Source organism: Haliotis cracherodii, unplaced genomic scaffold (assembly GCF_022045235.1).
Source record: "Haliotis cracherodii isolate W230 unplaced genomic scaffold, xgHalCrac1.p SCAF_11, whole genome shotgun sequence".
Classification (NCBI taxonomy): Eukaryota; Metazoa; Mollusca; class Gastropoda; order Lepetellida; family Haliotidae; genus Haliotis; species Haliotis cracherodii.
The window spans coordinates 2,736,238-2,750,910 of NW_027266266.1; the positions used below are offsets into that span (position 1 = coordinate 2,736,238).

The 14,673-nt window shown below is 42.8% G+C and overlaps 1 protein-coding gene across 1 annotated transcript; it reads left to right on the top strand.

Annotated features, from left to right (window-relative positions):
• Positions 1-380: 380 nt before the first annotated feature.
• On the top strand, positions 381-13,861 carry LOC139456097 (uncharacterized). The gene is made up of 12 exons (XM_071237620.1): positions 381-482; positions 1,503-1,553; positions 2,506-2,607; positions 3,666-3,814; positions 4,751-4,912; positions 5,645-5,797; positions 6,332-6,499; positions 8,130-8,350; positions 8,726-8,843; positions 9,400-9,558; positions 11,286-11,492; positions 12,326-13,861. Exons 1-12 carry the CDS (start codon positions 383-385, stop codon positions 12,500-12,502), a joined length of 1,767 nt encoding a protein of 588 aa, XP_071093721.1. The 5' UTR covers positions 381-382; the 3' UTR covers positions 12,503-13,861.
• Positions 13,862-14,673: the final 812 nt, after the last annotated feature.

A 14,673-nucleotide genomic window follows, 5' to 3' on the forward strand; every position in this document is an offset into this window, starting at 1 on the left:
CTCACTGTTCTAAGTAGGAAGAGACGGAAACTGACACAGCTTGAGTCACATGACCATGTGCATCTTGACCCACCATGACTACCATGGTGTAGGTGAAAAGTTGGAATCGTGTGCTAAAACGAAATTTGATTTTAAATTCCTTTCTTTAAAATATAACTCATATATGAGGGGATGAGGCGTTAGGAAACAAGAAATATATTCAACAAACCTAACATTAAATATCATCATGAAAAATAAAATTAGATTTACCAGAAACGAAAATGTTGCAGGGACGACTTATTAATTTAAAAAAATATAAACGCAAAAGAGCAAAAGTGTATCTGATCACATTACTTGGCAACTATGTTCAATCATGTATCGATGTTTTATGTTATAGTTAATCATGAAGGTGTTTCTTGCCGTCACGCTCTATCTCGCCACGTGCATATCCTTCACAAGGTCAAGGTCGCTCCGCAGCAGCAAAACCGATGGAAATCTTGAAGGTAACTAACTTATTTTTTATTCTTTATTTATATTTCATTTACCATAACAGCATACAATCCTAGTTTCTGAATATTCCGCCAGCGGTGTCAAATGTACATAACTTGAACACATCTGTGACGTCATTCTATTGTTTAAATGCACCATTATTTTTCAGGAATTGAGTATTTTTTTCATTTATACATTAACTTGAACCAGATTTTCAATTAAGTTGCACTTAGAATTGACGGAACTATTTGACGGAGTAATTTCAAATTTTGTCGTCAAACATGTGTAAACAGTCCGTGTTGTGTAATTATTTTGTGAATTTCTTAACATATGTGCTACTGTTAAGAATTAAAGTTACAAGCACATGGCCCCTACCATGACTCAGTTTCACCATAAGACACAACTTTACAAGGTCTTCACTCAGGCTTGAAATCGATACCAGGCTGAGTAGCTTTGTGGAGAGTTGTTGCTCATAATATCAATGTGTCTGGTCCTGTTCCTCGATTATCTATATCTAATATTGCTGAGTACGGCGTTAAACAGGAAACAAACAAACAAATTATGTCTTATGTGTGTACCACGTGGTTTCTTGGCACCAGATAACCCCCTTGAAGCTGTTTCTAAATGGTTGTCACGTGTGTTTACGCTATTGCGGTAGAACCAAGTTATTCGTGATTTAGTATAAATGTTTGGGAAGGAATGTCCGGATAAACGAGGGGACACTTTGTACCATCTCACCCTCATGCATGGTAAACTAGGGTCATCATTAATACCATGCCGTCCGTATAACAGAGGTTGCACTTTGTATCACCTCGACCTAATGCATGGGGAAACCATTTATTTCAGGCTGTCCGCATAAACGGGTTACATTTTGTACCGTCTCAACGTGATGGAGGATTATTGCTCATAATATAAATCACTGGATTGTCTGGTCCTCGATTATCTGTATCTGTAATAGTGCTGAGTGCAGCGTTAAACAACCAATAATAAATCTCTCGCTTGATGTTCTAACACAATGATTGTCTTTATCATAGGTCTTGAGGACACGATCGTACCCCTGGGGGATGAACCAGCCGACTACAGAGGTACTTTGAGCTGTTCATATAATGTGAAAAACAAGTGAATATGAGAAAACACAGTTGTAATATGAAAAATATAAAGGGACAATATAATGAAATAATATGAATATTTGTTGCCATACCTGATTCAGCTACCGTATTCGATGAATTGAATTGTAATATAGGTCCCGGGTCGCTATAAGATGGTCAGGCTTGGTTATTGGGTTGACTGTGTGTCATCGTGCCCATCGCAGTGAACCCTTGCTCATTATATCAGTCACTGGTTTGTCTGGTCCAGACTCGGTTGTTTACAGGGCCTCAGTCATATAGCTGGAGTGCGTTAAATAATAAACAAACAAACTGTTTGAAAATTGAAGTTATTAAGATAACAGATAGATAGTTCTCATTTCTTGAGAGACCGGTGAAGGTCCGTGGTAGAATAGGACTTCAGCAACCCATGCTTGCCGTAAAAGGAGACTATGCAGTCCGTAAGAGGCGACTAACGGGATCGGGTGGTCAGGCTCGCTGACTTGGTTGATGCATGTCATCGTATCCCAATTGCGTGGATCGATGCTCATGATTTCCATCACTGGATTGTCTGGTCAAGATTCATTATTTGCAGACCGTCGTCATATAGCTGGAATATTGCTGAGTGCGGCGTTAAATAAAAAACAAACAAACAAAACATTTGTTGAGTTCTTTCAACAACATTGTGGGTCGGGGTGGTGGAAGCGTTTGGTTTGTACGGTGACTGGACATGTTTCAGCTACACCCGAGTCTGAATAAATTTTTTTAGAAAAAAACCCACCTTGCAACCATGTATTTTTAGTGCCAGGCGAGTTATTTTTTTCAACTCTCTGAAGAAGCAAAATCGTTTTTTGTCAAGAATTTTCGGCGACAATTTATTTTTTTCGATAAATGAGGTTGGTTTGTGTTGTACAAATACAAAACTGTGACGGATACTGGTAATGTGTTGCAGCTAAGCGCTCTGTGATGAGGAAGCCAACAGCACTGTCGGAGATCATGGGCCCTCTCAGTCGCCGACATGCACGAGATCTCACGGAGTTTCAGAGAAGTGACGGTAGGGGAACATTTTTATCCTTTTTATCCCCCGCCGGGCCAGAATGGCCGAAGGGGATTATGTCGTGGCGCAGTCCGTCCGTCCGTCTGTCCCTCCCACAGAGGGTACTAAGCTTGAGAAATCAACTCCTCCCACAGTTTCCAGAGAATATCCCTGACACTCTACACACACGATGTCGACATGTTGATGATACGCATATCGCAGTCCCGTTTCATTTCGACTAATTTTGACAGAGTTACTTCCCCTCTTTTACGGAGCTTCATTTGCCTAAATGTGAGAGAGGGTACTAAGCTTGTGAAATCAACTCCTCCTACAGTTTCCAGAAAATATCCCTGAATATTCCGCTACCTACATAATACACTCGGCATATTCCCGCACCTACACAATACCTCGGCGTAGTGATATTAAAGGAATTTGGACACAAAGTTTGGGATCCGGAATCCACGTCGGGTCGAACTGTCCAGAAAACGACAACAACATGTAAAATATAATGTCACGTACACTATGAGGGAATTCTGCCAGGGGTATCTCACTCTAATTTCTCCAGTTTCATCTGTCCTGAAGAAAAATGGTCGTTTTTACATGATGAAACCCGATGTTTGTAACTGCACGATTTTTTCCCGATCCACAAAATACTAGCTAATCAAAAGCTGGAGGTATTTCATGATTGTCTCGTTCCTGGACTGTATACATTTTTATATTGATTGTTATTGTCCTGCCTACTGCAATAACTGTTCCATCTATGAATATATCCGTTTAGGCGCGGACAAACGCTGAAGAACTTTTTAAAAAGTCACGAGTGTCAATTAAAAGAGAGTGAGCAAGTAATATGTTCAGCCGATTTAGCTATGTATCAGCTATTGGCGGCTGAATAAGATATATGCTAGTTCTTTTCTTAATTTGTGCTGCAAATACGCTGTATATGCTTATATGCTTATAACGAACTACGGTTAAACTTAGTGACCCCTTTGAGTTCGTAATAACCGTAGTTTACTGTAAATAGATGCACCACTGACGATGGCGATTATTATAGCATTTAAATTTGGTCATGTTTTCAGCCGTATATATGCGCATGCGCAGTCTTCTGTCTGTCCTCAAAATGATTATTGGGAAGGAGCCCCAAATTGAGATCTTCCACTACGTCAACTGGGACAAAACCATCAACATCGACAACCTCTTCTACACCAGACCAACAAGCATCTTCCAGGTTAGTGTGAACTAGGCTCTGTCTATTCATAGCAACATCAGTTCATTTCTCAGCCTGGTTCCCTGGGTATGCTGCGCTGGCGGCATACCAAGGGAACCTGGCTGGTCATTTCTCAGGAACATACGAGTGCGCATGCTTGGGGTTAAGTCGCTTTGAGTACTTCAAGTATGTTTAGTTGTATCAAGGCGTGTCAGATTGATGTGGGAGGAAAGTCGTGCAGGACTCACTCTGAGTGAGTGTGTATGGTTTTATGTCGCTGTTAGCAATATTCCAGCAGTGACACTTTAAATGGGCTTCACACATTGTACCCATGAGGGCAATTGAACCTTGAGGAGCTAACGCTTCAACCCACAGCCCACAGCTATTTTGTATTTAGAAGTGGAAAACATGGCGAAGGTATTAGAGCATACCCCGCAACGTGAAGTGCCTACCAATATTAAACAATACAGCTGACATCCTCTAACTCCCGTGAAGATCCGGGATAGAATAGGTCTTCAGCAACCCATGCTTGTCGTAAAAGGCGACTGACGGGATCGGGTGGTCAGGCTCGCTGACTTGGTTGATGCATGTTATCGTATCCCAATTGCGTGGATCGATGCTCATGATGTCAGTCAATGGACCGTCTAGTCCAGACTCGATTGGTTACAGACCGCCATCATATAGCTGGAATATTGCTGAGTGTGGCATTAAACAACAAATAAATAAATAAACAAGCAAATTAATAAACGACAACCATGAACGCTGTTGATATGTTTTACATAACAATAAAAAATGCCACAGAGGACAACTCTCGACTCTCGCTCTATTTAAACAGGTATTAACAAAGACTGGTGGCGTTCATCTTCCCGAGGCAAGGGAGTTAACTAGAAACTGGACTTTAACTCCCTTGCCTCGCGAAGATAGGAGACGTTGTGATAAACAGTTTCTGTCCACCAGGTCCGACGCATCCTCCTGGCGGCAAGGCATCTGGGCATGCGCGTCAGGGCGACGGGGGCCGGACATAGCCGATCTCCGCTGTATGTTGACGAAGGCAATGTCATGATGGATGTCCGAGATATCGAGCGACACGACGGACCCCGGATGCAGATTAACCCCAAGGTGTGTTGTCCAGTGGTCTCAGTGCGACACTTGGCTGCAAAGGTTATTTCGTCTTGAAAAAACATGGATTGGATTTCCAGGAAAACCGGACATTGGGGATTCCCCTGTTTTATTTCCCCGCATTTTATTTTTTATAGAAGTAGGTCACAAAAAAAAACATGTTTGACATTGGCATATGGTTCAAGGCAATGTTTCTTTGTTTGTTGTTCAACGCTGCCTTATTTCAGTTTCGGATTAACTAATTTGGTCTGATGTTATTTGTTAGGTGAGGTGAAAGTTTGGCACTTATATAACGACGTGCATGCACGTATGTGTGTGTGTGTGTGTGTGTGTGTGTGTGTGTGTGTGTGTGTGTGTGTGTGTGTGTGTGTTTGTATGTGTGTAAGTGTGTGTGTGTCCATGTTTCAGTTAGGAATAATGCTGGTTTTATAGTGTTAACGAACTGAGATACCATGCCGCATTTTTATACGAATAAACCCCTGCTCATACACAGTATTGACCTCAAGCCGACAAGCCCCGTAATGCCGAACACCAGGCAGGATAACAACAAGTACCATCTTTTCAAGTCTGATTGTACGACGCGGCCAGACGCTCTATCTACTACACTGCGGATTGATTCCTAATGCGATTTTTATACATATTGACAGTCCTCGTTAAATGTAATTTTCCAAAAAGGGAGGGTTCCAGAATAACAGGGTTTCACTGTACACATCTGATATATTTCTGTTACAGAACAGCGTCCGAAACTACACGACGTTGACAGCGATGACAGGCGTGTACGAATACGATCTAAATGAGTTCATGGTTCGCAATGACGTCACAATGCTGTCACAGCCACTCAACGTGAACGAAACAATGGGCGGGATGGTTGCCGCCGCTACACACGTGAGTTGTTGGATTGTTTTGAAAAAATAATTAAAATTTGATTAAAAAAATCTGAATTGTTTCATCAATTATGTTTTACAGAAAACAAAAACTGTGCACAGCACAAGCTGGATGCATGTCCTCAAAAATGTCACGTTTGTTTTGTGTTTGAACTTTAATTTGGTCAGCTATGAAAAAATATCTTAACAGGCGCCCCCCATCCCTGGATCCCAGGAAATAAAATTTGAACAGACACGTAGTTGTGTTTGTGTTGAAATATTGAAATCAAGCAGAAAACAGATAGCCTGGTCTATTATTTTTTCAGAAGCATTATCAAGTATCATCGTATGACTTTCATCAGACTCAGTGATATTTTGCACACAGCGATAATAATCTAAAATATAATTTCTTATTGGCGTTGCTATGGAAACTTTTGAGTTGACAAGAGTTGGTTAAAAATGTAAGTCCTATCATAATGGAACACGCTATATATTTTAGTATGTCATAATGGATTGAATTGTCGGTTGTGTATAACCACGCCCTTCCTCGCCCCAGGGGTCTACGTGGAGCGCCCCCACCTACAGTGGGTACGTGAGGGAACTCCGACTAATGGACTCTAGCGGCAGACTCCGGAGGTTTACGATCGAGAGGCACCCGGAGCTGATGAAGGCTATCATTTGTAACCTGGGGATGTTTGGCATCATGTACGACATCACCATACAGGTAACACATAGTCAGTGAGTGAGTGAGTGAGTGAGTGAGTGAGTGAGTGAGTGTGGTTTTAAGCCACTTTTAGCAATATTCCAGCAATATCAGAACGGGGGGCACGAGAAATTGGCCTCACACATTGTACCCATGACGGGAATCAAACCCGGGTCTTCGGCGTGACGAGCGAACGCTTTGACCTCGAGGCTACCCCACCGCCCCCAGATAAGATACAACAGCTGGCACTTACAGAGAAACCTCGATTCGAAAACCCCACAATCTGGACGATTGGTGTTTGGAACGTTTAAAAACAAATATAGGGACATTATTAGAAACTATTTGTTTACACAGTTTAAAATGTGTTTATCCGGACGATTTCACTTTGAACAGTATAGTCCGGGTTAACGAGGTTCCATTTCAAAAGGTTTTACGGCGCTTTGAACATTACATAGCTGTATTTGACCGCCTACATGGACATAGAGCGTCCGCCTGGAAAGCGGAAGGTTGGCGGTTCGATGCCCGGGCGCGTCTTACCAAAAGATGTAAAAAGATGTTACCTGTTGTTACCCTGCCTAACACTCGGGATCAAGGGGCTAAAACATGGTACGTTGGCTCGGAGTCAGTATACTGTGTCTGACCGATGTATTCGTGTTAAAACTGCGGCATGGTATCTCAGTGGGCTAGCACTATAAAATCATTAGTCCGGACTAGTACAAGCAGCCACACACACACACATACGTACATGCACGTCGCTATAGAAGTGCAACAATTTTGAACGCGACCTTCAACCCCATTTAACCTCACCACATCAACGCTGCTTTTAGCAATATTCCATCAACATAACGGATCGGAAACCACTATAATGGCGGGGGACACCAGAAAAGAAATTCACACATTGTGTCCATGTTGGGACCGAACTCGAATCCTTGGGGTGACGAGCGTTAACCACTTGGCTACCTAATTGCCATTCCTTTATCTTAGAACTAGTTATTATTAGCTATTATATACACGCCGCGATATAACTGAAATACTGTAAAAAGCGGCGTTAAACCCAACTCACTCACTCACTCATTACAGTGTTTCGAGTTTGGACGAGACAAACCAGTGGTTGCAGAGCTCCAGATATCTTTTTGAGCAATTTAGTTTTTACTCAAAAGTTTCTATTTTAATTTGGTTGTTACAGTTTTCATTGGGTAACCAATATTTATTCACTCATCTATTCAACACTCTATTGGGTTTTTTTCCCAAATGTGTAAACATTTTGAGATTTAAAAGAAGAAAGAAATGTTTTAAACGTATAAATAGTCTTGACTCGGAAAGTAAATTAGCTCGTAATTGTGTTTCGGAAATTAGCTCTGTTGTATGCATGCTGAAAAAGCTTCATTGGGTATTTACGCGTGCTGTTTTCATACATTTGAGTTTTTCATTAAGGCATGCGTTTCTGTACGCAAGTTAATTGAAAGTAATTGGGTTTTGAAAAATAATTTGGGGTATTTTATGCAAATACGCAGCTTATCTGTACCTCTGGGTTGATAGCGTGAGCAACTATGAGTGTTAGGGTACGATCACACAATCACCTAGGCAACACGCTGCGAGCAATCAGTCCTCAGTACAGTCATAAAACTTGACACGTTTCTTATTTGCCCAGGTATACCCCACCCTGATTGCAAAGGTACACAACCAGTTTGTGCCGCTCGGCTCCCTCATCTACAACAACACAGCCCTGCGCGACACCGTCACCGGCAACTTTCTAACGGAGATCTCGTGGTTCCCCTTCAACTCCGTCACGGACGCTGAGGCGGAGGACTACAAGAGGGACGGCACAATACCAGCAGCGTGGAACGCCAAGCGCGACTCCATCTGGCTCAGGTACTGCTCATATACTACAGTGATGGACAGAGACGAGTGAGTGAGTGAGTGCGCGAGTGAAGGGACATTCAACGTCCCTTTTAACAATATTTCAGTTATATCAATATTCAGGCAACACCAAGATGATTGGTGATTGGCGATAGATGATGATGATAATGATTGATGACTGATGATTGGCGATTGATGGTGATGATGATTATGATGATAAAGGTTTGGTGATTGGCGATAGATGATGATGACGATTGATGATCGATGATTGGCGGTTGATGATGATGATGGCGATTGGAGATTGATGATGTTGATTGATGATTGGATGATTGGCGATTTATGATGATGATGATGATGATGATGATGATGATGATGATGTTCTTACAGATCCATCAACATCATCAGCGAGGCTGAGCTTGGAGGAAGACCCCTTGAGCCCACCCACTTCCTCCCGACTAACGGTTCCCTGTCTGGAGGCAAGGAGAAGGGTCTTCTCCGAGGAAGGGTAAGTTCAACAGACAGTTGCCATGGAGAAATCATCAAGAAATAGTGCACACAATTACGTTGATAAACATCCAAACACCAGAAAAGGGCTCACACATTGACCAAGGTGGGGTATCGTACCGGATCAGTTCACATCACACGTTACTATTGACACACAGTATAAACACCACGGTATTGGTTAAATTAATCTTATCATTTTTCCGTGAGAGGAATTGAGTAATTATAGGTCTGGAAGTGTTCTAGCTTTGTGTCCAAACTAGTCTGAAAAATACTTTGTTTCTCTCCACCTTTGATTGTCCAGTATATAATGTCTTCGTTCTATAAGGGCTACTTACTTATTTATTTCCGTAGTTATTTACTTTTGCTGGTTTTCAAATGTTTGCATTCTGATTTCGGTTGTTTTCTATTCCGAAGATGAACTTTTGGATGAACCCCGTCCCAACTACAAGCATGAGACTCTTCCAACCCAAACATTGGTGTGAAACACACGAAACTGTATTTGGCCTTGTGTGCAAAGCTAAAACAGTCGTTTCAATGTTGAATCATCTTACTTTCAGGGCGCTGTGAGCGTTGCCAAACGTGTCCCCATCATCAGCTACCACCATCTTGTCAACGCATTTCCAGTGATCCTCCCGCCAAGATGGGGGACGGAGACCAGTGCCGCCTTCATGCTCAACATAGATAACCAGTTCATCAGAGCGGCAGAGGCATTGCAGGTAAGATATCTCCAGTATAGTTTCGTCTGCCCGAGAAGACCTCCAGTCGTACGAGCCTAAAACGGATCATCTGAGCAGGCTGGTGGTCTGCGATTGGCTGATTGCGCCCCAGTAACGTTGGTCGTTGGTCATTCCTTCAGTGACTGGTGTACTTGGTCCAGACTCGATCAGATGGCGCACTCCCTCTCCCCTGAATCCCGAATACCATCGAATTTTTCAATCTGAAACTCATTGTTCATCTCTGAATCCCGAATATTACTTAACACACATCTTATACATTGAGAAAAACAGGACTTATATAGTCAGTTAGTTCATTTCCCTTGCCTCGGGAAGATGGAAGTCAGATTACTCCACAAATATCGAAAAAATAAAATATTATAAGGTGGTGTGTGTGGCTGCTTGTACTAGTCCGGACTGATGCCGATTTATAGTGCTAGCTCACTGAGATACCATCCTGCAGTTTAACATGAATACCCCACTCAGACACAGTATACTGACTGCGAGCCGACCAGTCCTTGTTTTAGCCCCTTAATGCCGAGCGCCAGACAGGGTAACAGCAAGTACCATCTTTTAACGTTTGGTAGGACGCGGTCGGGGATCGAACCCCCGACCTTCCGCTCTCCGGGCGGACGCTCTACCACTGGACCACGGAGGCGGTCAAATATTACAAGGAAAACCTTTACGTACACCATTATGGTTTTGAAAATGTTGACTCTGCGTACCAATACGGTATTATGTGCGTCCCGCCTATCACACTCCCAATAGACCCCCGAATCCCGCGTTGGCAGCCTCCGATTTGTTACGGGTGGAATATTTCCGAGGTCGGGGCTCACTCACACACAAAGACGGATCCTGATTTAATATAGCATATGCAGTGACAGATGAATGCTTTCTTTCAACATTGTACTAACACCTGACCTTAATAGTCACAATTATTTTGGGTTTAGTACCACGTTCCCGTGAAACAACGTTATCCTAAACAAACCACATGAAGCGTCATAAAATCTTCTTCGCTGCCTCTGCTATACTGTATGGTATTTCAGGGATGCATGAAAGGAGTCAGCTAGATGAGGGGCCTGAGGGGATATATACATGTTGGGAGGGTCTCTGTGCCGGTTAGATAAGGTTGTGCATGATGCGATTCATGACAGACAAAACAGAAGTGCGCAAGTCTTAGTTCAAAAGTCCAAGTCATCAAATTACTGGCTAAGAAACACTAACTGGAATGTAGGAATATCTCCATGTGCATATGTAGACGTCCGTCGATTCCGGATTGCAGGGTGTCCGGTATATCGGGGTTCGGACTTTAAGGGTTTCTCTTTGTATATTTAAAATTCTTTTCCCGAAGTCTTACACTTGCATAAGTGTATGTAATATAGTCCGGAGCAGACACGTCAATGATTGATATTATAAGCACGGTACGCGTGGTACGAAGTAATTAACCGAGCCTCATCACCCGGTGAAGGGGTGGTGGCCTAGTGGTTAAAGCGCTCGCTCGTCACGCCGAAGATCCGGGTTCGATTCCCACATGGGTACAATGTGTGAAGCCCATTTCTGGTTTCCCCCGCCATGATATTGCTGGAATATTGCTAAAAGCGGCGTAAAACCATACTCACTCACTCAACACCTTATACAGTTTAGACAATAATACAGAGCTGCGGACCTAACTCAAGTTCTTAACCTATAAAGAAAAGTATGGGTTAAAATAGTTTCAATACGTTTTTCAGTTCATCGTCGAGGAGGCAGAGAATCAGATCAAGGCTAACGGCTCCACCCCACTGAACGCCCTCCTCCCCCGCTTCTTCGGGAACTCGAACTGCGACCTTTGTCCCGGCAACCACGACATCACCCAGGCTGACGACAGTGGCCGCACCCTCGTCATCGACTTCCTTGCCCCCCCTGCGCAGTATGGCTTCTACCCCACCGCCAGGAAGGTATGTACATGCTCCAAAGCGTCGACTTCCGTTGTTGTGACAGCCTCGTTCTCAAATCCTATAGGTGAAGGTCCTCTGCCTCTTTTGAGCACGCTACACTTTGTGCAGCTAGCTGAGGCGAAACATTAGGGCATAGGAATCGAAATCTTCCTGACCATTTGTAATCATTCGTGACCAACTCGCGTTATTCCCGGACAAGCCGAATAGCGACTCGTGCCCCTCCCGTGACCATTTTTTGCCATCTAAGCGCAAACGGGCATAACTAAAACAATTGTCAACTCGTTGTGTAAAGATTCACGCAAATTTCCCATATGTCATATATATTCCAGATGCTATTTAAGACACTTCGGGACGTAAGGTATCATACAGTTTGATTGAACACTTTTAACTGTGTCTTGGGTATATCTTTATATGCAAGACATATGTAAAATAAAAAATTATATCTGAGGGATTCTTTGACGAAGAATTTTGAAATCATACGCGCATTCTGATTGGTTTGTCGTATTTCCGCACATAACATTCATCGATAGGGGGACGAGTCCTTCAGGTTACGGAAAGGGGCGAGTGGTGACGAATGCATTTGTAATTATACGTTTTATCACTCGCCAATTTCAGTAACAATTTCCGAGCTGCATTCGTGACCACCTCGTGTAATTCCGTTACAAACTGTCGTTACGGAAGGATGCGAGTCGTAACGAATGGGCAAGCTGCTAGTTTACGGAAAGGGACGGATGGTGACGAATGGGCGGGAGATGTCCCGAAATGTCACGAGTGCTACCGTGAGTTATTCTGCGCTGTGGCAAAAGCTGATCTTCCTATCATTTTTCTTCCAGTTCGTCGACCATTTCCGCAACCAGAAGGTCAGACCCCATTGGGGTAAACGCCATGACAACATCCCCGGGATCATTGACCACATCAAACTCGTCTACGGTGATAACCTGGTCCACTTCCAAAAGATGCGGAAACTGGCCGAGGTGGACCCATGTGATATGTTCATGAACTCATCTTGAGATCTTCGGAAGGAGCGGTACCTGGTGTGCTTAACTCGACGCTCAGTACGCATGCGCCACTCCATCGCATCCTGTTGACTGAAAGGAAGCTAATGTCAGATAAAAACGCGAATGTTGACAGGAATTGAAGGCACACGCTTCGAGACAATTATGTTGTTTTCCCTGATTACTGTTAATCAAAATTTACCCTAGGAGACTTCACGTGGGTTCACGTGACGTGACGTGACGTGACGTTACGCCCAATCAACATGAACTGACGAAGTCAAAGTTTAGTTTGGGATATTCGAAACAACGGAGGAACAGGTGTTTATCTCGAGTTAAACATCATATTCGGGTTAACCGGAGACCAGGGAACAATGTGTTTCCTTCCCAAATATGAGAGATTCTGTTGAAATAATCTTTTCTTATTTTTCTCAGGTAGTTTGTGATATGCGCTTTTAATGTTTATGTTTTCAAGCGAAGTGTTTGCTTTTTTTAGTCCCAAACTATTGGTGTGAGTGAGTATGATTTTACGCCGCTTTTAGCAATATTCCAGCGATATCATGGCGAGGATGGGTTTCACACATTATTCCTATGTGGCGAACGAACCCGGGACATCGGCGTGAAAGCAAACGCTTTAACCGCTAGGCTACTGCCGCCCCCCTTATCCCCAAACATTTGGAGGAGACGAATAATAATGTGTAATGTATGAACTAGACTGTAAATAAACGGATAGAACGATCAGATTCAGTAGTACATACAACACTATCAAGGAATGGACCTTAACGCTATCAGCGAGAAGGACCGGCTCGCGAAACCTGGAGATTGAGTTAGCTCCCTTTGGTCTGTCAATCCATTGAAGGAACCGCAACATCGATTTTCTTATAACACTATGTTGCATGATAGACTGACAGAAGATTTATCGTGTGATATTTTCATGATATATTTTTCTTTTGTTAACCGACAACGTTATAATAAAAGCGATGAAGAGGACGTTTTTGAATGTTAAACAAATATTCCATTTATTTTAATCTTTATGAAAAAGTAAGACTTACCTTAACCTTTTCTTCAAATTCTCTCCGACCTTCCCAACTTTACATCGACAAGGTCTCAGATCCGTAAGATATTAAACAATTAAAAGTTGTTATGGCGCATATGGTACTTCATGGACATTGTTGAAAGTACCACTCATAATATCACCGATATCCGCGATATAGTTTTTACTGAGTTTTGTTTGACAGTGTATATTTTCCTACTGAAACGAGTCAAAACGTTGTCATATGGTATACGTGTTTTGTTTTTTATATATTTCCGTTAGAATTCATCGACATGTCATATTATGCCAGTTTGTGATGTATGTCCATATCATGTATGTAGATATTAACAGACTTGTATATAAAATTGTTACACAATATATTCCACTATTTATTTTGTGTAATTGAGTTCTAAAAGTCTTTCAAACTTTTATTGATAAAATACATGAACGCTGATTCTGAATTGATTCGCGTGTCTTCACCACCGCCAACAACAACACGCACTTATTTCTGCGACGCCCAACTGCTTGCAGTGTCCATTCTTTGGTCGCGTCTTTTCAGGTGCTGCAATTTCGTTGCATAGTTACGTCCCTTTAGGTACGAGGATCCGCTGATCATCATATTATATTATGTTCATTCATGATAAAAATAATAATAATAATGGGATCAGTGTGCACTGAGTTTCATTCTCATCTCCCTGGGAAGTATACAACTCAAGCTGCCTTGTGAGGCTAACAGTCACATTACCATTTCATCTTTACGGGTACCAAGGAAACTCTAACCCATCCCAGTACTCTCCGCCACCGACGTTGTTAAACTGCACCTGATTTATGACACGTGAGCTGTGAACAGGTGACGCGCCCCAGTTATGCAACTCTCATAGTTTTGAAATCAGTGTTAATTCTTACTTAAGGGTTGCATTACAAGATGTTTACCATGCCTATCCCTGTCGAGTCAGCGCTGTCGATGACATCCGATGACGTCAACGTCGCATCAGTAACGAGATTTCACAGTACCAAAAGTACACACACACACACGCACACACACACACACTTACACACACACACACGGACGCACGCAGGCACATACAAGGTAAGGGGGCACGGTTGGCCCAGTCGTCTAAGGCGCCTCGATTCGCTGAGCAGAGTTGCTTCCCTT